At 41.9% G+C, this 25,894-nt stretch overlaps 1 protein-coding gene across 1 annotated transcript in view; it reads left to right on the top strand.

Moving 5' to 3' along the window:
• Positions 1–1,686: 1,686 nt before the first annotated feature.
• The window catches only part of PDGFC (platelet derived growth factor C), a 249,136-nt gene continuing 224,928 nt past the window's right edge, over positions 1,687–25,894 (top strand). Inside the window, exon 1 of the mRNA XM_073341444.1 lies at positions 1,687–2,564. Within this exon, the coding sequence (XP_073197545.1) occupies positions 2,447–2,564 (118 nt within the window). The 5' untranslated portion in view covers positions 1,687–2,446. The remainder of the gene's footprint in view (positions 2,565–25,894) is intronic.

Genomic DNA, 25,894 nt, shown 5'->3' with positions numbered 1-25,894 from the left:
CCCCCTGACTCAGGCTGAGTGCTGGACTGCTAGTGTGAGGCTTAGTGCACTCAGGTTAGGCGGTCCTTGGCAGGTTTAACAATATTTTTGATTAAATTTATATAGGTCTTATCCTGAAAGATGTTGCATATCATCATTTCCTACTGAAATGAATGAGATGTGAGGGCACTCATTGATTCACAGAACTGGGGTTCATTCTGCTAAAGAAACAGCACAAAAGCTCTCCCAGAGGATAGCTGCTTTAAAAGGGACAAGGATGTAGCTTGATTCACTGAACAATGCTGTAGGTTACAAAATAACATTTCACCAGAAGGAAGATAATGGTTATCAAATGTTGAATGACACAAAGTAGGATTTCAATTTATTTACGTAAGTGGCTTAACATTCTCATTTCAAGGTAGATGAAATAATATGTAGTGATGAAAGAAAACTAAGCTGTCCAATAAGCATTTAAAAAAAAATCTCTTCCTATTTCATTTCTAAATATCAGGGGAACAATTTAAATGAAGGGTTTAACTATGCATTTATTTTTTCAAATACAAACCAATTGTCATCAAAACAAATAAACAAAACCCCATAAATATAAGAGACTTTCACAATAAACAACTGTCACCATAATGATTTCTCTTAATTAAGGAATTTGACAATGAATAAAGAAAATGAGAAATTGGCCTGAAGCACAAAGAGCCTGATTCTCCATTCAGATCCCCATGGACAACGCTCGCCAGCCCTCTCTGAAGTCAACAGGGCTGTGGGTCTGGCCCCAGGGACCTGATTGCAACAGTAGGGCCAAAGTCTGTATGTGGAGCTGAACTTCCTCCTAGTTTGGAGCCAGGCTTTTGACTGGGCCCACTATCAAGGCTGCTGCAAGCTGTGAAGTTTGGCTGGAGAGCCGAACCTGCCCAAAGCTGAGCAATGGTCCGAGCTGGGGATCGAGCCCATCTCTATTTCAAACCCCACAGCCAGGGGTGGCTAATGGGTTGTGTGCCAAAACCAGCGACGCTGGAAGGGTCAGAAAGGCTCCTTGCGCCGTACTGGAGACAAGACGCCCCGACTCAGCCAGAGCGAGCGGTGATGGGCCGTTTCCTGCGATCTGCCGTGACCTGGCACCAAACATCCCGCTGATCAAACCAGGAGCGGCGGGGGCTCGCCCATTCCCTCCCGTCTCTTGGCGGCCTTCACAAGCGCCGGGGGCTCCCTGGAGGCTTGGGGGCCGTTGTCTGGCAGGTTAACGTTTGTTTTGCTTGCTCCGACGCCTTCCCCTGTGCCCGGAGCGGGCCGAGCTCAGCCCGAGCCCGGCTGCGCCGCGCTCTGCTCTAGCACCTGTTGGGTCGCCAGCTGGAGGCCAAAGGCAGAGAGCGCGAGCCGGCGGCGGCGGGCGGCAGCAGCAGCTCCGCTTCCCCCCCTTCCCGGCTGCCCTGCGCAGCGGCAAGCTCCCCCCACCCCTAGCAGCCCCCGCCTGGGCTGGCCACTCCGGCTTCCTGCGCGCCCCTCCCGGCGACGCTAGGGGTAACCTCCGCCGGGCGGGAGCCCTGGGCCAGGGCGGTTCAGCCGGGCGGCCCCGGGCAGAGGAATTGCGGGGTGCGGGGCAGGAGGAGAAGGGGGATCCGCGCAGAGGGGGCGGGGGAAGGTGAGACAGCAGGGAGGAGGGGGACCGCGGGGAGTAGGGGCAGGCTCCTGGGGGAGGGGAGCCGGGCCGGCTTGCTGGGGGCTCCGGGCGGCGGAGGTAGTCTTTTAACGCGAACCGCTGTCGCGTCAAACTCAAACCAGGTGCCGGGCTCGGGCTGCGTGCAGCCGCTGGCGGGGGAGAGCGGAGCAGCAGCAGCAGCAGCCTGCCCCGGCTGCGTGCGCTGGGACGGGCACTTTGTTCGCGCTCCCACCCCCTCCCCTGAGGCCGGGCCGCCGGGGGGCAGGGCAGAGACACGCGAAGGAGCGGGGAGCGGAGCCCTGCGGAGGGGCTGAGGGACGCTGCCCGGCTGGCAGCGCGGCTGTCTCGCAGAGGGCGAAGAAGGGGTTTCTCAGGGAGCTCGCCTTGCTCTCCGCCCCCTCCCCGCGCCGTTCCTGCTGTTTTGCTTGTGGAGCTGACAGGTGCCGCTCCGAGGCGGCGGCGAGTCCTCTCGTCCCCTCCGCCCTTGGCCCCAGTGTGCGCTGGGCGCCTTCGCCTGCCCCGCGCGGATTGCTGAGCCCTTGCGAAGCTGGTGTGGGTCCAGCTTTTGCTTTGATCCTTTAGCGCCCCCCCCCCCCCAGACACGGAGAAAGGCGCTAGGACAAAGTTTTGGATGGGATTATGTGGAAACTACCCTGCACTTCTGCGCTGCCAGAGCGGGCTCAGGGCTGCTTTCTCCCCAGCGGCGCAGCCATCGCCTGGTGGTGGTGAAAGAGACTCGGGACTTGCCGGCGATCTGAACGTGCCTGGTGTGTGTGATAACTTCCCCCGGTCAGCCAAATGCTCCTCTTCGCCTTCCTCCTGCTGACATCTGCCCTGGCCAGCCAGAGACATGGAGCCCAAGCGGAGTCCAATCTGAGCGTCAAGCTGCAGTTCTCCAGCGCCAAGGAGCAAAATGGTAAGGCACGGACAGTGTTCCCAGCCAGGCTGGGGAAGGAGGGGAGGGTGCATTAACTCTGCAACTTCGGACGCCGGGCTGTCTCGAACCTGTGGCTCTCTCAACAGAGCGTAACTTCACAATGCACAACACACCGTGCAGGCAGTCCTGAGCGAGGCTGTAAATATCTCATTGAAACTCACTGCGGGAGGGGAAAAAAAAATCTTACGTCGCCCAAGTGAGCCTTTAAGATCGAAGCCAAAATGAATGAGACTTGGCAGGTCTGTCTTCGCTGTGTGTTTGTTACTCCAGGAAACTTGTCAGCCTCGTTAACTGAAGCAGGGGAGGTAAAAGGGCACCAATTAACTAGCCAGAAGATAGCAAAGAAGGAAGCTCACAGCCTGTTTGGAGACTTTATTTTGTGGGTGGTGGTTTAAAATGTTTCTTTTCTTTCTTTTTGTTTTTCTAACCACACCTTTGTGCCCTAATCCTTCCTTCTCTGGTAGGGTGTTTTTGTGTCGGTTGGTGAATGGGCACTATTTTGTATGTGCTGGAAACCAGCTATTCCTGCATAGGAAATGAGAATTACTTTCAGCTTTCAAGTGTACCTGAAATGTTTAGAAAACTCTCAGATGCAAGTTCCCTTGGGCGGGGATTGCTCAGAGCTGGAGAAAGGCTCCTTTCATACAGCAATGGCAGCTTCAGGGTGTGTAATTTGCTTAGCCTCTGAACTCCATATGATTTACATTATTCAGATTTTTAAGGGCCTTTTCTCTTGATCTACTATTATGAAGTCATTTTAAACACTACTTTAAAAACAGAAATGTTATGTACCACATGAAACCACACTATTTATGCAGAATGTCTACAATTAGGCTATTAAACACCCTGTTTTCCAGTGATGTATGCCAATATACAAGGGGGAAAATCTTAGCAGTTTGTCTGTTAGCTAGACTGTTGTTTCTCCTAGACAAACCAACATAAAGGTGCAAGCAGAATACTCCCAAAGTTTTAGTAGGTTATAAATGAAATATAACAAAAATGCAAATTTAAAGACTTGCTCAGTTCAGCAAAAACTGTCATCTTGAACTTGACTCTCTTGATATAAGTATTATATGCTGCATCTTTTAATACAAAACAAATAAAGAACTAAGTGGCCTGTTACAGGCATTATGTGAGTTAATAGAATGTGTGGTGTTACCAAATTTAGCAGAAGAGATTAATATTGCTGCTGTTTGCTAATGTGATGACATATGGCACCTGCAGACTGCCTGGGCTACTGATCAAAGAGCAGCACAGGGATCAGTCTCTAATCAGAGCAACTGCAAAGGGCTAGGGGAAAGTGATCAAAAGAGTCAGAAACCTGACAGGAAAATTAATCAGGCTAACCTTTGTCCTCAGTACAGGAAAATATCTATGTTGTGTGAGAATGAAATATCTCCCATCCTCCCAATTCATCTGACTGATGGAGGTTTTAGGAAGCCAGCTAGAGACAAAGTGGATTCAGGGCAAATGTAATGAAAATATGCTTTACTCTTTTATTTATGTGGTGTATACAAGGAGCATAGTGAAGTGTTTGAATTACCATTGCTTTCTCAACGCAGACAAAGTTCACGTGAGAGACATAACAGGTTGTCAGCCTTCCACAAGAGATTTGTTATATGACAGTGCAACAGGGTCTTAAATAGACACTAAGGCCTTATTGCCTAGTTGTACAATAAAAAAGTCTGAAAAGTGAAACTGCAACACAGGAGAGAGGTAGAATTGCTATAAAATAAATATTTATGGATAATATAAATAGTTATATCTGACAGCACAACTTAGGCACTGTTCATACACTGGTAATGCAGCTGCCTGAGGTCAAGCTTCAGGTGGCTAATGATCCAGTTTTTCACTTTGTGAGGTACAGTAACTACATCACAGTCTTGTAACAATTACAAAACCAGAAGAAAGAGAAAAGAGTTCCAAAAATGTTACTCTTAATATATTAAATATAGTTCATATAGTATAGCTATCTGAATAGTTGTTGACCTATGCTTTCATTTCCAGCTCTTAACTGTTGCACTTAGTCTAATGTAAAAGTTTAGCTAAAACTAAAACCAATACTTAATTTTTCTGACACACTTTAATTATTTGTGGGATCAGTAACGTTGGTCAGACCAGTTTTAACTTGATTTAATTAGAGTGATTTTTTTTAACTCTATAGCAATCTAAAGAGTGTATAGCTTTTAGCTAGAGGCAGGTTAAAACTCCATGTAGTTGGCTAGGAGATGTTGCTGTTCACATGCCAAAGCTTTATATACAATGTTTTGGTTAGAAGAAAAAAGTGTGGGGGGGAGGATGGCTGGGAGGGAGAAACCCTTATCTCCTTCATCCTAGAAATAAAAAGTTCCGACTCCTAATTGCTAAATTGATATCTAGCCAAACAATTGTACTACAAAACAAATTAAAATCGTACTGACTGCATGCTAGAGTAGCTATTATTGGTTCAAACTGCTCTGGGAGTTAGTTAATAACTTATTGCTTGAATAAAGTTAAGCATGTATATAAGTATTTGCAGGATCAGGTCCTTTTTGTCAAGAGTCCAAACCGTTAACTTGAAGATGTAACTGTACAGTGTGACTCAATGTAGTTTTTTTTTTTGGGGGGGGGGCGGAATGTAAGGTGTTCTCTTGTTATATTGCATATTAGGAATTACATTTTAGATACTGGTTTCCTAGTCTGAATTTTTGTACACAATTAAAAGGTAGAAATTCTCATCAGAAATCAGTATTTTACTGCCATCTGCCAGGAATTCAACATGATGGGTGCTGTGGGGCCAATATAGTTCTACATGAAACCACTTAAAACTACATACTTGCTTTTGTCAGCCCTCTGGTATAATCAGTTTAAGTTTCTTGAAGGTTTATTTGTAAACTCTGCTTGGCATTAAGCAGTCTTAAAATTATTTAATTCTGGAATATCTTTACTCAGTTGAATTACAAAACTAAAGATTAATAAGTTGTTACATTTGGAGGCTCAAAAGTGAGTGATCATTTGGTAGGCATGAGATTGGAGTATGTGCTATACTTGGTGGAGGCTGCTATTTATATGGATGAATTGTTTCCACATTTCTGTGTAATTTTGACCAAGAGGGTTCTGCTTGAATGGGTTGGCAAGTTTACAAAGCTTTGTAAGTTTCTATCATAGCTCTCTAAAATACATTCATTACCATCTTTGTACCCATACCAAAACAGGGTCCAAGAAAAAATTCTGAGATTCAATTACTCTTTTGAGAAGTTCCCAATCTCCCTTGCATAAGATTTTATTACATTCATTGCATTTTTTCCCTCCTATTACCCCTCCCCATCTCTCTTTTCCTGTTACTCCTTTCATCCTGCCACTTCTGAACCTCTCCTTTTGTCTTTCATTCCCCCATTCATGGTGCTATAGTTTCAACATTTGATAAGTTGGATGGGTCAAATTCACCACTGGCAGAAGTGAGTGCAACTCGTTTACCACAAAGGAGATTTGTTTATTGATCTCTCAGCAAATTTGGCCACAATATAGCAGTGACCGGAGAATGTAGGTTCTCTAGCCATATTTTTGGCTGTTGTGGGACAAGATAAGTTTTGTAAAGCAATTCTATTAAACGATAGAAATCAGGGTATACGTACAAGAATATTACATAATACTTCTTTGTGTAAGATGACAGGAAAACCTATTATCAGATGCCATGTATGACAAAATAGTTTATCTGTAATCTGCATTTAAAAAATAAACTACTGTAGAACTTCAGGAGACAAAGGCTTGAGATGAATCAACACACAACCAAAATCAACTGGTTAGAAATATTAATTCACATGGAATCAAGTTTCGAGCATGAATAACAGCAATCACAGGTAGTGCACCAGTATATCTGTTGATTTTCTACAAGTTATTGTCTCATCAACGGAGCCTCTGCTTATGATTTAGTGATCTAGTTCCTGTAACAATTTGTTAAATGATGGTAAAAAGTGTAGTTCATAAAGAATTCCGGAATGGAGAGTGACAGCACTTTTAGTAAAGCTGTCTGAATTATTTGCAACAAATCTGAAGTCTACTGGAGGTTGATACACCCAGAAACCTCCAGGCTGTGGCCTGCAAAAAGCTCCATGAACATGGGTGGAGTTTCAATGTACAGCTGAAGAGCCAGTATTCATTGAATCTCCTTCCCATGGCTGGCCTCCCACATTTCCCCACAATAACTCAAACCAAAGCATTGGTTGCCCACTTCTTACACCACATATCTTCAAAGAGAGATTGAGGCTGTGTAGGGGAAGGTAATTGACTGTAGTATGGTCAGGGGTTGGTGCTGGATTTTCCTTGGAGGATTGAGTTCACTTAACTCAATCCTCTAAGTAGTCCTGTAGAAGCCTGTGCATTTTATACATCCCCAATCCAAATCCTGCAAGACTCAGAAAGTCATGATTTCAAGAATAAACTGAATTTAAATGGAATATTTAGAGAAAAAAACTACTCACAATAAAACAATGCATTTCAAAACAGCCAGATCTAAATGTTCTGCTATCAGCTATAACTGGTCTGACAAATAGGAAGAAAATCTGCTGACTAATGCTGGGTGGTGCAGTTTTTTTTCATTGGCAAATAGATGTCACATGTTCGGAATTATTTATCTAAAAGGAAAAGTAGACATGAAAAACTTCTGAAGTTTAATCTGTTTCTGTTTAGTTCAAAATGTGGGTTTGGTGTGAAACTTTTAAAACCCTTTTATGGAAAGAGTTAAGGGTTGTACAACACCCTTTTTAAAGTTTTAAACGAGGGATTATGTGGCAAATTGGAAAAGTTTTAACAAATCTTCAAACACGTAATCACGTGTAGTAAATAACTGCAAGAACATTTTAAGACTCATCATTGGCTTTGAAGTTTACTGTTAACATTAATACCACTACTATTTATAGTACTACTTGTAACCTTTCTTTATTTCAGCTTCTCCTCTCTGTTACGTAAAGTTTGTTTTAGTAGTGTGGAAAGTTCCCTACATGTTTCCATTTCTGTGCACTCCTGCCTTTTGTCTACATTTGTTACATATCTAGACTTGAATATTGAATGCAGTTTGCTTAAAATCTGATTTCTTGCAGTTATTGTTTTCTAATAGATTTACAGAACTTGAACCACAAATTAGTATTTAAACTGTGTGGGTTTTTTTTTTTTTTTTTTTGCACCTCATGCAGTCCTTTCATATCAGAGAGGGAAACAGAATGTATACCTTGAGCCCATGAGAGCCATTCTAGTGGAGGTCTCATGTTGAACTCTGTAGATAAAGTCATCTACATGGTTAGGATTTAATCCTAACCTTTTGGTTCTAATTATTATTCCAGCCGACATGTAGTAGCAAAGTTGTGCTTTGCTGCCTGCAGCAGTGGTATTGCTTTATAGCAACGTTTTTCATGTAGTCATTAGACCTGTCTGGCAATTCCTAACTGTTGCAGTCTGCTCTCCTTTTCACAAGATTAGCTTATTTGAGTGGAATTTAGGCTGTTGCTCCACCTCTTTATGGCTTTTTGTATGTAAAAAAGAGCTATTTTCACCTCAGTCACAAAATGGATGTCATGCAAAATGGACCTCATGGTGGGTGAGCACTTTGGAGGATGTCCCAGTAGACAAGTAACTTTCAGCAGAGTACATAGCTTTGTAAAGGAATTGTACTGCAGAACAATAACAGAAGTAACATTCCCATATGTGAATGTTTAATAAGCACTTAAATAAATTTATATGTACCTGATTGCTTTGGAGCTAGTAAATGATTTGCACACTGTGGTTGACTCAGACCTGTTACTCCTTGTTCGGAAGACTTGTGCAGCTTTTATTTGAATCTGAAATATTTGGGAACACCATGTAGATGAAACCTCGTAATGTTTTATCAGCACAAAGCTGCAGTATAATTTTCACATTCTTGAGAAACTTGTGGGATACTATTTTAAGTTTTCAGAGTCCAGAAGATTTATGCATTCTTGGTCCACATTTGTGTCAGCTGCAGTATGCACCTGTCTTTTGATCCCTTTGCAGAGAGAGCATATTGCCAATATTACACTGGGGTTATATACAGTTAATCTCATGCTCCCACAACATGCTATCTGGATTCAAGTCCTATTGTATTAATGGGTCCTCTGATGTAACTACAAATAACCGATAAATAATGTTATAAAAATAGCTAATCTCTGTACATTGGTGGGAGGTTGAGTCGAAACAAAACATAAACTGGAGAAAATCTTTATGAACAGAAAGCAAGCAAGGTAATATGAGCAAAAGGAAATATCAGTTAAAAACTTCCTCAGTCTCTGAGTCAACCCAGTCCTTAGAATCAGGTTAGTGAGCGCTGACTTGCCCAGAGGTTCTCCTCCTGGGCTGGTGGGTTAATACTCCACTCTATTGCAAATGTGTCAAATGAATGCTAAGTGGTGTAAAATATTGTCATTCTTATTTGGTATTTTACATTCCCTTGCACAGGTGTAAACAACTGTGCAAGGCAGTGGAGTATCGGGCCTTCTGTCTCTGAGGGCTTGTCTTCAGTGCAGAGTTTGCTCAGGGTTGTAGCTCAACTGTTGCCCTGTGGGTTTTTTAACCTATACCCTGTGGGTATAAGTTGCACTTGAGATAGTAGAAACTCATTAGCTGCTAATACAATCCATCTGTACAGCTTGAGTGTTATTTGCCAGTGTGGCTGCTCTTACTTGAACTAGGCTAACTGCAGCGGAGTTAACTCTGCAGTGAAGACATAGTCTTAGTTCATCCTTTTTATAGCCTTTCCACTTATTCGTGGGAGGGTAAAAGAATCTGAGTGAACCTCTCATTTACTGGGGACCATGTAGTATCCCTGCACCTTGTCACATTTCAACTCTGATAGAAATAAGGTAGTGTTCAAAAGTTATTTTTCATACAGTCAAATTCTCTCATTGTACTAATAGTGGAAGAGATGCAAAGAAGGAGTCCTTAAAACATTATCTTTTTTCTATGGCAATTTGGCTCTTATTAATTAATTTTCATGAATGAAGTGTAAACATTTACTGAAAATATGATTAAAAGCAAGGTGAGAAGATCTTTCAAGTCTGTTTCCTCTGCAAAAACCCCAGATACTTCCACCCTTGAAATTCTTCCTGGATTTTTCTTAATATGTTTTTATTTTTGAATCTATCACCAGAGTAGAACTAGAGAGAGCAATCGGTTAAAATGTGGAAAGGCACCAAGTCTGGATAACATTCCCATGGGGGATTTTAAGGTGGACTCAAAGAATACAGTAGACAGTTTGACAGACCTCTTACAAAACATAATGGAAGAAGGGAAAAAACAAACAAACAAATGAGTGGGGAAAGGGTTATATAATGAAGCTGCCAAAGAAAGAAGACTTCAGTCAGTGAAAAACATGAGGGGCATTCAATTGCTGTCTCTCCCAAGTAAGATATTTACACAGATTTTTTCTAGATAGAATAAAGGTGATGATGAGAACTGGCAGGGGTCAGACAGGTGAAATCATGTATAGATCAAGTAGTAATGATAATCCTGTCATCATAGGACTGTTGGTCAAACAAATCTCATAGACTCTCAGGGTTGGAAGGGACCTCTGGAGGTCATCTGGTCCAACCCCCTGCTCAAAGCAGGACTAATCCCCAATTTTAGCCCCAGATCCCTAAAGGGCCCCCTCAAGGATTGAACTCACAACCCTGGGTTTAGCAGGCCAATGCTCAAGCCACTGAGCTATTCCTCTCCCTGGCAGTCACTCTTTTATATGAATTTTATAGATTTCCAAAAAAGTCTTTGATATAGTGGAAAGGTCAGTTTTACAGAAGTTGCTACACCACTATGGAATCCCTCAGAAATTTGTGAACAGCATTCAGAGCTTCCATGAAAATATGAAATGGGAAGTTATACATAATGGCGAGCTGACTAAGCCATTCAAGGTTACTGCAGGTGTCAGACAAAGATGTCTGATGTCACCCATGATCTTATTGGTTGTGGATTGGGTAATGAGAGAAATTATAGAATAGCCAAGAGGCATACAATGGACTTTCACAGAGAAGTTAGAGGACCTTGACTTTGCAGATGACATCAGCTTGCTATCCAATACCCACAGAGATATGATCTCCAGGCTTACGTACCATTAAAGAAAACTAAAAGCATGAGAATCAACACACAACAAAAAACACCAAGACCACTTTCTGGGACTGATACAGAAGAGGTCCGATATTTCATATATCTTGTCAGCTTTGTAAATACAACAGGTGGTACAGGTGAAGACATTAAAGCCAGAATAGCAAAAGCTAAACAGGCTTTTGTAACCTTAAAGCCGATCTGGATAAATAGAAATCTTGCCCTCCAAGATAAACGTGAAATATTTAACACCATTGTAAAGTTGGTCTTCCTGTACGGTGACTTGGAGACTTATTAAAATTTTACTATCTAAACTCCAAGTTTTCATAAACAGCTGTCTTCGACAAATCCTCAATAAAAAAATTCAGAAAAATTCACCAATGAAGAGCTCTGATGGAGGATGAAACAGAAACCAACAGGAAAGGAAATTATGGAATAAAAATGGAGATGGCTAGGACACACATGGAGGAAAGTACCATAATAAGACAGGCATTGGACTGGAACGCCAACGGCAAGAGGTGATGAAGTAGACCAAGGAGAATATGGAGATGTACAATAGAAGCAGAATTGTAAGCTATCAGAATGACTTGGTAAGAAGCTAAGACTGCAGCAGAAGACAGGCAAAGTTGGAAGGCACTAACGTTCCTCATGGACTAGTGAGGCATAAGAGAGAAGACATGATTACTTGTTTTAAAGTAGTGCTTAGGGTGCCAGAAGGCGTAGGCCTTCATTATGCTAGGTGTTGAACACACAGTGAGAGATTTTCCCTGTCCCAAAGAGCTTACAATCTAAATAGACAAGACAGATGGGGAAATGGCAGAAAATGTATTTCCTTGCAGTCACACAGCAGGTTAGTGGCATAGCTGGGAAGTCTCCTGACTCAAAGTTCAGTGCTGTGTCTGCTAGATCATATTTCTCCCAGTGTAGCTATCGTTATGCATTCCTTATTATCAGTTTCAAACTGTTAAAAAGGAGAGTGAGGGTTAGGGTTGCCAGGTGTCCAGTTTTTGAATGGACAAAGAGGGACACCTGGTTGAAAAGAGACGCTGGCAGCTCCAGTCAGCACCGCTGATCAGGCAGTTAAAAGTCTGGTTGGTGGTGCAGCAAGGCTAAGGCAGGCTCCCTGCCCGTCGTGGCTCCGCACGGCTTCTGGAAGTAGTGGCATGTCCCCTCTCTGGCTCCTAGATGTAGGGGCAGCCAGGGGACTCTGGGAGCCATGGCCAGTGGGAGAAGCGGGGGCAGCGCCTGCAGATGGGGCAGTGCACACAGCCGCGTGGTCACGCCTCCGTGTAGGAGCCAGAAGGGGGACATGCCGCTGTTTCCGGGAGCTGCCAAAGGTAAGCACTGCCTGTAGCCTGCATCCCTCACTGCCTTCTGAACCCAACCCCCTGCCCTAGCCCCTTCCTACACTCCAAACTCCTCAGGCCCAGCCCGGAGCCCCCTCCTGCACCCTAAATCCCTCATCTCTGGCCCCACACCAGAGTCTGCATTCCCAGCCAGAGCTCTCACCTCCCCCCCCGGTCCAAACACCCCAACCCCCTGCCCCAGCCCGGAGCCCTCTCCTGCACCCTGAACCCTTAATTTCTGGCCCCACCCTGGAACCTGCACCCCCAGCCCAGCCCCTGTACCCCCCTCCCACACCCTAACCCCCTGCCTCAGCCTGGAGCCCCCTCCAATATTTCAAACCCCGCAGCTCCACTCCCAACCCCCTCCTGCACCCCACACCCCTCACCCTGTCCCCACCCCAGAGCCCGCACCTCCAGCCAGAGCCCTCATCCCTTCTCACATCCCAACTTACTGCCTCAGCCCGGAGCCCCCTCCCGCACCCTGAACTCCTAATTTCTGGCCTGGAGCCTGCACCCCAAGCCTGAGCCCTCACCCCCTCCTGCACCCCAACCCCCTGAGCCAGCCTGGTGAAAATGAGTGAGTGAGTGAATGAGGGTGGGGAGAGCAAGCAACAGAGGGAGGGGGGATGGAGTGAGCAGGGGCGGGGCCTTGGAGAAGGGGTCAGGTTCGGGGCTTTGGAGGAGGGACAGAGGACGGCACAAGGGTGTTTGGTTTTATGCGAGTAGAAAGTTGGCAACCCTAGTGTGGGTGGGCATCAAAACCTTTATCAAAATTCTGGAATCATCTGTAATGATTGACAAGACAGTGTTAAACTCCATTATCATCGTCCTTACTTTGTATTTTTGAAACATTGTTATCAAGAGCCAGTATACGAAGACCGGCTTAAATTCATTGAAATCAGTATGTTAGTGTAAAATAACAAACTTATTTGAAAAAAAGATCCATAGCTGCTTATGTTCATCAAAAACTGTGTTAACATTATTTTACTTTGGTTCTTACCACATAGTCTTGATATGAATTGATAATAAATGACGTAAAAAGGAAGAGAGGCAGGAGGTTAGGTGGTGCATTTAGTTATGCATTAGCTGTGTAATCTGATAACTCTGCTTCAAAACAGCTTTAGGATATAAAAGATATACGAGTGATGTCCTTAATGTAGTTCCCAATATTTCACATCTTCAAACTGTTATTCAGTTTGGTACATATCAGTAAAGTTGTATGTTTCTACTGAGGAAAAGAGCCCAGATGTAAAATACTAGGGAGTGTTTTTTGTGAGGCGTGAATTGCACTAACAGAGGTTTTTTGCAAAAAGAAAAGGAGTACTTGTGGCACCTTAGAGACTAACCAATTTATTTGAGCATGAGCTTTCGTGAGCTACAGCTCACTTCATCGGATGCATGCCGTGGAAACTGCAGCAGGCTTTATTTATACACAGAGAATATGAAAAAATACCTCCTCCCACCCCACTGTCCTGCTGGTAATAGCTTATCTAAAGTGATCATCAGGTGGGCCATTTCCAGCACAAATCCAGGTTTTCTCACCCTCCAAGCGTGCATTACATCTGCTTGGATCGATCCAGTGCTGCTATTCTCTGCTGCTGTTTTTCAAAACAAAGGCAGTAGGAAAAATGAAAAGGAGTACTTGTGGCACCTTAGAGACTAACCAATTTATTTGAGCATAAGCTTTTGTGAGCCACAGCTCACTTCGTGCATCCGATGAAGTGAGCTGTAGCTCACGAAAGCTTATGCTCAAATAAATTGGTTAGTCTCTAAGGTGCCACAAGTACTCCTTTTCTTTTTGCGAATACAGACTAACACAGCTGTTATTCTGAAACCTGTCAGTAGGAAAAATGGGTTTGCTAATAGAGGTGCAGATTCATGAAGTAACAGGTAATACTACTGCAGCCGGAAAAATACTCTTGTCACCTTAATAGTCTTTAACAAGAAGTTCAGTTAGTATTCAGTTGTCCAGCTATGCATTTTATAATGTTCCCAAAATAAAATAACTGATTAGAGTTGAATTTCTCATTCCCCTCCCACCCCCGGCACTGAGAAATTTACATTTTTCTCAAGGTACTGAGAGATGCAAGTCTTACTGGAGGTGTCTCTCTCTGTTACTTGAATGGAAAGCGGCCCTCATTTTATACAACAGCCAAGCATTTAGAAAGACAAAAGGCACAGGAAATTCTCTTGGGGTGTGTGTTAATGTATGGTGTTTCCAATCTACAAACATTGGTCTGAGTATTTCACCGGTAGTGGTGAATTATAGGAGGCCACTTCCATTTGAGGAGGGCCTGCTTAACTTGCTTGTGGTTCTGGGGCTCATTCAAACACTCTAAAACAAAATAAAGGGAATGGATGTAATAACTTCTTTATGGAAAGGCTATAAAAAGCTACAGGGCCATGTCAACAAATTGGGTCATTTACTAGATGTTTAAGTGATGGGTTTGCAGTCCAAATTCAAGGGCGTGGATTATGTTTTATAGGCATCTTGACTAAATTTCTTCCTTTTAATGAAAGTCTCATCTAACTATTATTTTTCCCAAAGTTTCATTATGGGTGACAAATTAAAATTCACTTTTAATATTTCAGTTTCCTTTATCATAATACTAATTTGTTCTTAATATTCTCTATTTTATTTTTATTCTTTTCTGGGTGAAGAGACAACTGTTTTCCTTCATGATAGGGGCAGTTATAGAGCTATGGTAGCCTCATGTACTGTTCTAGAAGAAAAAAAATTGAACTGCAGTTTTCCTTCTGAACTCTGACGTGCTTGGACTAATCACAATATAACTGTTTTGGCTCTCAGGAGTGTTCATATAAATACAACTGTTTGTTTAATTGAACACATGATATTCTAAAAGGATAGTACTGTAAGCATCCTCGCTTAGTATTTCAGCTGCTTTCTTTAAATGTTTAAATGTGCTAAATGTCATGTTGCTACTTATCAGTTTCTTGTGTAACTTCAGAAACATCTATGCTACATTTGTTTTTAATAAACATTATGACTTGCAAATAATTATTGGAATGTCTCTAGGTCTCTCAATTACTCATTTTGTTCCTTTGAAAAAAAGAAAAGTTCCGTCTAAACTCCAGATTCGGCCCGCGGGCTGTAGTTTGCCCGACACTGCGTTAATCCATCTCTGAGAGAACAATTAATATTTAGGCTTGGCAGAATTCAATTTTTTCCCCATAATTTCAGCATATAAGCATTTTTAAAATGTTTTAATCATTTGAAATTTTCACAGTTGTGGAAAATTAGGCAGTGTCAGACAACAGTGGAGTCAGACCACTTAGTGACAGTAAATTGAGATTCAAAAAATTAAAATTTTTCAACTGTTCAAACACATTTCAAAATATAAGAAGTGAATATCTTAAGTCAATCTATGACAAGTTCTTAAGCAACATTTTTCTTTCTTTGCCTGTGTGTACATTTCAATGATTATTGATGGAAATATTTTTTTCATCAGTGTGTGTATGGAGAAATCAACAATTACCAATAAAATTCTAATAATTCCAAGTCTATTTATATTTCAACTCTGAGGAGTTTCACACTTTCTTTTTAAAAGCAGCTAGTCAAAGATATTTTTCCTTCTCCCTGTGACCCATAAATGGTCCCCTGAAAGGGCACTAACCTGAAACTGAGAAATATGTAATTCTGGGTCAGTGACAAATATCAAGACCAATATTCTGTGGGCCATATGGGTTAAAAATAGGGGGTTTTTTATACCAAGAAACTCTGCAGCTCTTGCCTTATGAGGAAGATATTTGCCTGTCTCTTGGCTAATGACAACAAATGAAAAGTGCCTGGGTTTAACTGAAATTATCAATATTGCCTTCAAAGAAGATAACCTGCCAACATGCCATGGTTCACCTTGTTCATCAACATATAATGCTCACAGGTGCTCCAGATTCTGCTGGTCCTGTTTCCAACCTTCAGTCCCTTGACAAATTAATCAAGATGATGAGTATCGAAAATCTGAGAGTATACAAACACCCTGAGCCCTCCACAATCGAGTTTCAGATTGGAATGTGGCTATTCAATCTCACTGCAATTTTCAATACAGTTGATTACAAAATGTTGCTGACTAGATTACAAGAGCTAGCTGTAATGGCTTCAATCATTCCTCTCAAACAGGGCTTGGAGTAGTGATGGGCAATTTCCACATCCCCAAGAGTCCTCACATACAGAATCATAGAATATCAGGGTTGGAAGGGACCTCAGGAGGTTATCTAGTCCAACCCCCCGCTCAAAGCTGGACCAATCCCCAATTTTTGCTCCAGATCCCTAAATGGCCCCCTCAAGGATTGAAATCACAACCCTGGGTTTAGCAGGCTAATGTTCAAATCACTGAGCTATCCCTCCCCCACAGAGTGCCCCACCGATCAATACTGTCCATTTTCCTTTTCAATATTTACATTAGACCTCTTGTGAGGTGCCACAGGCTTCATTGTCATCATAACGGTGGTAATTAACTTTATTTGATGCCACAATGCCTGCAAGAGAAAAGGACAATGATGAAAAACAAGTAGTTTAAACTGAGCCCTGAAAGGATTGTCCTACATGATGGTAGGAAGAAGAAAATTCTTTTGAAGAGCTAGACAAGGCATTGACTGACATCTCAAGTGAGGAAATTGACACTGTGATTGCCAGAGTAGTGAGTCTTGGGGTCTTATTGGCCTCTAACTCATCCTGGGTGTTTAGAGAATAGTAATGATAAGAAATCTGTTTTATTAACTTTATAAACCACCAAGTAGGCAGTTATTTAAAATGAGAATAATCCAGAGTCTTTTCAATCAAGTTGTCTCTGTCAGTAGACAAACAAGCATATTTTAGAGTCATAGAATTTAAGGCTAGAAGGGACCACTAGATCATCTAGACTGACGTCCTGTATACCACAGGCCATCAACACCACCCAACAACTGAAATGAAACCAAAGTATTATAACCTGCATGAGACAAGGATATTTTGTGCCACAGGTTGAGAATGGGAGGGACCGAAGTACACCAGTGCTTGGGGCCCCTGCAATTCCTTGGAAATGACTAAGAGATATTTCCAGATAATCTTGTCAAGTGCCCTGTACCCACATGGAGCACAGGAAGGCAAAAAAGCCCCAAGGTCACTGCCAATGTGACCTGGGGGAAAATTCTCCCCTGACCCCCAGATATGGGGATCAGTTTGACCTTGAGTATGTGAGCAAAAGCCAGCCAGTCTAACACCTGAAAGAGAGAATGCTAGGTGCCACCTCAGAGTCCTGATCCACTCTGTCCAGTGTCTCATTGCCAGTCATGGCTATCTCTGATACTTTGGGGTGGGGTCAAACAAACAGAAAACCCCAGAACACATTGGGGGAAAGAGAAATCCCTTCTTCACCCCTGCAAGTGGCCAGCTGAAACTATGAAGCATGAGCTTTTAGGGACATATGACATAAAGTGGAAATGAGCTGCAGGGCTTCTGAGCCCTTCCCCCTACCATCACAAGCAACTCCGTCATATAATCACACTCCCAGATTTGTCCGTCTCTCTCTTTTAAAACTATTTTAGTTATTTGCTCCCACAGCTCCTATTGAGAGACACACCCAGAAACACACCCCTCTGAAGGGTAGAAACCTTCTAAATTTCTATCCTGACTTTGTTCCTGGCTAGTTTATATCCATTTGTTCCTGTGCTATCCTTATCCTTTAGCTCTTCATCCTCACTGTTATTTACCCCCTAATGCATTTATTGAGAGCATTCATATCTCCTCTCCACCTTTTTTTTTTTGCTAGACTAAAGAAGCCCAGCTTTTCAATCTCCTCTCATAAAATCATTCTAGCAGCTCTTCTCTGCACTTTTACCAGTTTAAATTAATTTTTCTTGAACATAATTTCTTAAAATCAATCTTTTTTGAATTGTACGCAGTATTCAAAATGAGGTCGTACCAGCATCACGTACAATGTCATTTAATACTTTTCAATCTCTACTGGAAATTTCTTGACCTATACATCCTAGGATCGCATTTTCTTTTTTTGCAGCCATGTCCCATCGGTGTCGCATAGTCATTCTGTGATCAACCCACCCACCCAGGTCTCTCTCCTCCTTTTTTGCTTCCAACTGATGAGCCCACAGCTTGTAGGAAAAATTCTTATTGTTAGACCCTAAATGGTTGTCCTTGCACTCATTTCTATTAGCCATACTGCCTTCATGCACAGGTTCCATATTATCATAGTTATTGAAAAATGAGGCAAAATATTCATTTAGTTCTGGGCCCATACCTAGATTATCTTTCATCTCCTTCCCATCCACACTATGTAGCAACCTAACCTCATCCTTCTTTATTCTCTTTTTATTTATAGAACTAAATAACCTCTTGGTATTTATTTTAATTTCCTTGGCAAGAGCTAATTCAGTTTGACTTTCAACAATTCTCACGTTATTCCTACAACATGGAGGTTAGAAAATGTATCTTTCTTTACTGATCAAGCCTCCCCACCCCCCGAATTCCTTATAGGTTCTCTGCTTACTCCAATAATCTTTTTGAGGTAGTTACTCATCCAGCTGGATCTGGAGCCTTTCCCTACAAGTTTTTTCCCTTGCTTGGGGGATGCAGATTTCAGATGATTTTTTGTATTGTTGATATGAAGACATTTCAAGCCTTCTCCACATTGAAGTCCTTAAATTACACTCTTACTTCATCAATGACAATTTTATATAACTTAGAATTCTTTGAATTGTCTCATTAGTCAAGATATATCACAAGAATACTTGTGTACTTACACAGTATATTGACAGTAGCTAATGAAACAATTATGGGTTTTTTTTGGTACACTAAGGTTGTTGCCACTCAACTGTGTCAAAAGCCTTTTTTTCCAATGCAGGGAGAAGGCTGTGAAAAGAGACCTCCATAAAACTAACATTATGAATATCTATTTCAGAATCTTTGAAGCAGCGTGCTGCCCTTGTATAAACCTAATTTAGCTATTATGTATCAGATTGCACATACATTTATAATAATGTTTGTGGTCCTAGTCTTTCTGGTTTACATTTTTCCCAATAGAGAGATGATTTTACTTCCTTATGAACAACAGTAAACAACATAGTTTTTGTTGTTTCTGGCAGGAGGCCTTTGACACATTATTTACAAGTACTTAAATTTGTGGTTACCGTCCATTTTTGTGTGGTATATTCTAAGTATTTTCCTTCTGTCTATGTGTGTTTTGAATGTTTATTTGCTGTAATTGTTTTAGAATTAGATCTAGTTACTGAGATAACATTCAATAATATTTGAATATACTTGAATGGTTTATTTGTTTTTTCCCTTTTGTTTTGCTTTTCAGAATCTTTGTGTTTTATCTTAATGCTTACTATTTATATAAGTGTCTGTTTTTATGTAGTTTCTTAAAACTAACAAAATTCATTGATTTAGAATGATCTAGACAGAAAAATACTGAATATTTGATAGTTACTATTAGTGAATATTGGGGGTAGGTAGAGGGGGAAGTGTTTTAGACTTTATTAGAGGTAGCTTAGAAGGATACTAAAGATATCCTAAAACATACTTCCATAAGTAAAATATGGAAAATATGCAATTTTAGTATATCATAATAATGGTATTCTATGTCTATACAATGGTCAACATTTGCAAGTACATTCCAAACTATTATCACTGGTCTATCCTATTCAAATTCTAGGTGATAACTGTTGGAAAATACTGTTGGTTTTTTTAATGGCAGTTGGGGTGTGTGTGTATGGGTGTGTGTAATTTATTTTTCATATAGAATATGTGTTTATTTTTGTTCTACTTCTTATACATAGACTAATGCACTTTCCCTGATGTTCTTATACTAAAATTTAGTGTTAATTTATTTTTTCATTGAAAGGAAAGGATAGTGTACCATTTGGGATTCAGTCCTATTCCTGTATGCTAGATCACATCTCCCAACTGTCTTAGAAAACTGATTATGGATACTTATTAGTTAATTTTCTAGGATACTCAGGGATATACCGTGGTACATATAAAAATTGAGTGTGTCTTTAATATAAACAATCAATCATGCCTGGAATGATGAGGAACACATTGATTTTTTTTGTCGTCTCTTGCACCTCTGGAAAATACCTGTGGAATATGTTGAAAATAGATGGATTTGTAAACAAATCGGGACATCTTCCATATTTGTATGGCACCTAGAACAATCCCTGATCCTCATGGGGGACTTAGGGCACTACCACGATCCAAATAACACTGCACTTCAGAGAAGACATTATCTGTTGTATGCTATGTGTAGCCAATATTCCTAATAATACTAGTTACTTTTCACCTGCAGTTGCCAGCATGTTAATTGCTTGGGAAAACTCAAATTCTGTAATAAATATATTTCTTAAAAGTATATTTATCTATTTTTCCCCAGTAATTTATGCTAGGCATTCTCTTGCCTTTACTATAGCCAGTGGGAGTTTCCCTATTGATTTTAAATGACAGCAGCATCAGATTCACTACTGAGTATACTCAAAAAGAAAAGGAGTACTTGTGGCACCTTAGAGACTAACCAATTTATTTGAGCATGAGCTTTCGTGAGCTACAGCTCACTTCATCAGATGTTTACCGTGGAAACTGCAGCAGACTTTATATACACACAGAAATCATGAAACAATACCTCCTCCCACCCCACTGTCCTGCTGGTAATAGCTTATCTAAAGTGATCAACAGGTGGGCCATTTCCAGCACAAATCCAGGTTTTCTCACCCTCCACCCCCCCACACAAATTCACTCTCCTGCTGGTGCTAGCCCATCCAAAGTGACAACTCTTAACATAATCAAGTCGGGCTATTTCCTGCATAGATCAAGGTTTTCTCACATCCCCCCCGCCCGTATACTGTATGTCTGTGCACCAGTATGTAGCTTTTTTAAAAAAAGTAAAGAATGAAATTTGTCAGAGACAAAATACCAGTAAAGCCATAGTAGCTCTAGTCCATAGCTACACATTACAAACCTAAATATCTATGTATTGCAATTTTTATGTGAGTTTGCAAGGTACAATGATCAATTTGAATCACATGGAAGAGAGAGTTGTTTACTACGGGAAGTGTAAACACTTATGGCCATGAATGACTTTAATCATCATGTGAGGAGTCCCACTGAAGTTAATGAAGTAAATGGAATAACTCACTTTTGCCAATTATTCATATGTACTTTTGCCATATGAGGGCCTTTCTCATGAATTCAAAACAAGGGATAAGGAAACAACCAACAGATTTCTTTTCCGGACTTCTGATTACATCAGTGAAGCATGGAGTTAAATAAGTTCAGCAGTTATTTACTTCCATAGTATTTAGTGTGCTTTCTTATGTCTATGTATCTAGTCTATAAAATTCCTGGTTAGATATAAATTATCTCTCTATCTCTTACCTGAAAAAAGAATATATAATGGAACTTACTGAATCAAATGTGTGAAAGTCTAATTATATCTATCTATAGAAAATGCAATATAATGTAAAAGTATGACTAACTTCTGTCCTCCAAATGAGCTGCATTTTTAATTATATTAATATTCTTTTCCATTTGAGGCTGTACTTTCATCATTCATGGTAGGCAAATAACAAAGTGCAGGTTAACAGGTGGGACAGCATTTAGGGGTGACTGGTTCTGAGGCTTTTCACCTGTGGATGTAGCTCCTTGCAGCTAAAAGGTATACAGAGTATTGCTGAACTGGCAGAGAAAACTATTCTTTAATATAGGAGTTGAAAATACCTTAATAACAGACAACAGTCGTGGTCACTCTAATGTAAGATGATCTTTTAGGCTGTTCATTGAGATCCTTGACTTCTTATCCTTTTTGCTGTGGGGTAGTCTTTTTCTGTTTTCATTTTAAAAAACATTTTGATTTATGTTGGTGGAAAAAAAACATTCTCGTCCCTGCAAGGTGGCTGAGTGAAACTGGATGCGTTATGAGATAGAGAAAATGGTATGTGTTGAAAGTGAGATCAAATGTGAAGAGGAGGTCAGGGTGTTGAAAGCCATCTGCAAGAGAAAAGGATTTTAGTGTTATCAGTAAACCATGCTAAAGTGATGGCCTTTTTACATAAATACTCTACCTCCCTTGAGGGGATGGAATAAAAAGGGGTCTTAAACTTGAAACTTTTGCCCTAATTCTACTTTGCTAGTAATGTTAATTACCAAAATGATGATGACTTTTATCTTTTAAGTTTTTGTGCTTCAACTTCCGCTTTAATCTTCCATGTCTGCCACACAGAGATTTGTCCTGGTTTTTCAAGTCTTGGAGGGGAACTGGAAGTCGGTGTGCATTCTCCCTTTCAAACCTTGAATTTCCAACTCCTCACAGAATTTGAAATCTTTCACTAACATTCAGCAATGAAGCATGCTGTGTACAAGGTAGAAGGGCTGCAGTCTAGTAGTAATCTTGCAGAATATTGCCTTGTATTATTTTCCATTGTGCTTATTTTAACTTCCAGTCCTCATCAAATGAGGTGTCCGCGAAGTACCTTCTGGTTAGGTACCTCACTTCTGTCACAGACATGATTCCTGGTTTAGCTGGTGTGCAACCTCCTAATCCCTTACTAATAATTTCCTGAAATTGGTTAGTTACAAAGAAACATTGCAACACAGGCCATTGGTGTTTTATTACTCCCTAATGACCAACTTGAATGTAGTTAAACTTCTGAGGAAAAGAAACAAGTGAATGCTAGCTCCTTTTCCCTGTCAATTTTGCATGTTAATCAAAGAGTTCCTATCCTGAGGGTAAGAGGGAAATGAATACTTTCAGTTATTGCCATTATTCAAATTAAATGACTTTTTCTTCTGTGCAGTGTAAGTATTTGACAATCAACAACAAAATACTACTGCCATGCTCTGAAATCTTTTTCAGTATGGGGTCTTGAATGCGAGCAGGCCTTCCTTCTGTTTCTCTCTTTTCTCTTCCTGTGCACCAAAGACAAAATTTCAGAAGTAGCCTCTGATTTTTGAAGGCCTCATTTTGAGGGTGCATAACTTGAGATGCTACAGGCCTGATTTTTAGAAATTGCTGTGCACTCACTGGTTTGCATGGGAGCTAGTGGTGCGCATTACCTCTGAAAATCAGGCTCAGGGTGTTTAAAATTGAAAAACGGTGGCATCCAAAATCTGATGCCTCTTTTTGCAAAATGTTGGCAATAAGCCTTTCCTGACCCTCTTGAGTGCTGCTCAGCTATAGGGACAAGAGTGTGATCCAATCTGCTTCTTACTGCAGTACTAGGAAAATGAAGCCATCACCCCACAAGAACTTCCTAGCATCCAGAAACCTGATAAATGAATTCTAAGAGTGATGTTTCTTTTTTAACTGACTGGCAGTGTCCTTGGTTGGGCCTTGATATCTATGATAATTGCTCGTGTGGCCATTTGAAACTTGATTCTAATAAAGCAAAAAATAAAAACAAAACAAAAAAGCCCAAGCAACCACATGACTGCACATTGATTCCAAAATAGAATCATTGTAACCATTTGTATCTGGCACTTTTGAAGAGAAAGTAATTTCATAAGACCTAAAGTTTCTTCTGAGAGACTGCTGCCAAGATTTATCACTTCGTCTCTTTTTTACCCTTAATTTAATTTTTTTTAGACGCTAATGAACTCTAAATCCTATTTCTAAGCAATAAATGTAAATATATAGAGACATATATTTCTGTGTTTTGAACACTTGTGAAAACAGCTGGATTGTACCATAAGTCACACTTCGAGAGCTCTGTTTACAGAGAGGATTGTGTGTGTTTATAAAGTATTAAAAACAATGCTTGCAGAAGCAGCTAGCTGCAGTCTGCGTGGGCCAGTATATGTGCAGAAACTCTCATGTATGGCTTAGTTTAAATTGAGCACCTAAATAAAACTGACAATTGTTTTTGTAAAAGTGGGTATCAAATGCCAGTGGACTAGTTTCCTGGTAGATACAGATTTAGTCAAAATGACAGAAAAATGCTAATACCCCAGACACCACATTCTCTGGATAGTCAGACAGTCAATTAGCTGTTAAATTTAATATTTTCAGATGTATTTTAAAAAGCACTTTGTTTGCATGTAGCTATAGTGTCTGCTGGGAAATGCTGACTTTCTAATGGTGACTTCTGTGCAGATGGACCAATAAAGATTACCTCTGAAAATATATTTTGGGGGAAAAATATTGCCAGATGTGTTTCAATGTGTTTGTGCTTGTGCAGGGGAAATGGGATGAGCTGCAGCAGATATCTGTAGTAATTGAGTTCCATTAGGGTTACCATATTTGAACATTCAAAAAAGAGGACACTCCACATTGGGGTGCTGTTGGCCCTGCCCACAGTCCACCCCCGCTCCCACTCTGCCCCAGGTCCCGCCTCCTCCCCGCTCGGCTCCGCCACCGCACCCCTCCTCACCCCTGGCCTGCCGCTGGCTTGATGCATCCCTTCTCAGTCCCCCACCCACTGCTTGCCTCCTCCCACCTGCCAGAAACCCCCATGCCCGCCCGAGAACCCCCGCCTGCCACTGGCTCGCCGCTTGCCTCCTCACCCCCACCTGCCGCTGGCTCCCTTGCCGCTGGCTGCCTTGCCACTTGCCTCTTCAACCCCCGGCAGCTTGCCGCTGGCCTTTTCACCCCCCCACCTGCCGCTAGCCCGCTGCCTGCCTCCTCACCCTCCCTGCCTGCCGCTCGCCTCTTCACCTTCCCCGCCCGCCACTTACCTCCTTGCCTGTCAGCCAGCCACTGCCTCTCTTGCTACTCGCCTCTTCACCACCACCCCATGCTCGCCTACCACATTGGGAGAATGGGTTGACAGCAATGGAGTGTGTCTTGCACCTGGAAGAGAATGTGAACCAGTCACTCCTTGATCTGCACAAGCTGGCAACTGACAAGAATGACCCTCATTTGTGTGACTTCATTGTCCCTCTGGCTCCTAGGATCAGGGGCAGCAGAGGGGTCTCCACATGCTGTGCCCACCAAAAGTGCGAGCTCCTTGACTCCCATTGGCCGGGAGAAGTGCCAGTGGGAGCTGCCGAAGCCGTGGAGCGGGACTTGCAGGCACTGGCAGCGTGCAGAGAGCCCTCCGACCCGACCTTACCCTAGGACCCAGAGGGACTTGCCGGATACTTCCTGGGAGCTGCCCCAGGTGAGCACTGCCGGGACTCCCCACCTGATCCCCTGGCAGTTCCCTCTGGCTCTTAGGGTAAGGTGTGGGGGTGGGGCGGAGGACTCTCTGCGTGCTGCCGGCACCTGCAAGCCCCGCTCCGCGGCTCCGGCAGCTCCCATCTATGGTTACCATATGTACCTATTTTCCCGGACGTTTTTAGATATTTAAAAATTCCTCCCCTTAAGAACTAAAAAGGGGAACATGTCTGGGAAAATACGGACATATGGTAACCCTAGTTCCATACCCTAGGAGCTACCACAGCCGAAACTACAGTCACCTGCTGATACCAGGCTCAGTGGGTCAACACCCAGACGGTGGATACTGTTAGAGCATGTGTAATCATCATGGTAAGGCTACAGGAGGAGGTCTTGAATATAACTGGGGCCCTGTGTTTTTCAGGGCTTTGAAAACCAAAAGAACCAGCCTCAGATCAACCAATGTAAAGAACATAAAGCAATCATAATGTGATGATCATGACTGTTCATTCCTGTGAGCAGCTATTGCTACTGCATTCTGTACTAGCTGCAAGAACAGAAACCCTGCTAAGAGGAAATTACAGTAACAAGTTAATTGTGCAAGACTATCATGAGATAAAAGGGGGCAGCCTGTGCAAGTTGCACATCTGGAAAATCAAATTTATACCATGTTGGACAAATAACTTTCCGTAGAAAGAACACGGTAAAAAATAATGCCCAGGTTTTCAACCTGACTACTGTAAATTAGATGCCTCCTCTTTGACAGTATATGGTGGGT

This window comes from Lepidochelys kempii, chromosome 4 (genome assembly GCF_965140265.1).
Source record: "Lepidochelys kempii isolate rLepKem1 chromosome 4, rLepKem1.hap2, whole genome shotgun sequence".
Lineage (NCBI taxonomy): Eukaryota > Metazoa > Chordata > Testudines > Cheloniidae > Lepidochelys > Lepidochelys kempii.
The sequence above is the reverse complement of the archived record's forward strand: the minus strand, read 5'-3'. Positions and strand labels throughout refer to the sequence as shown.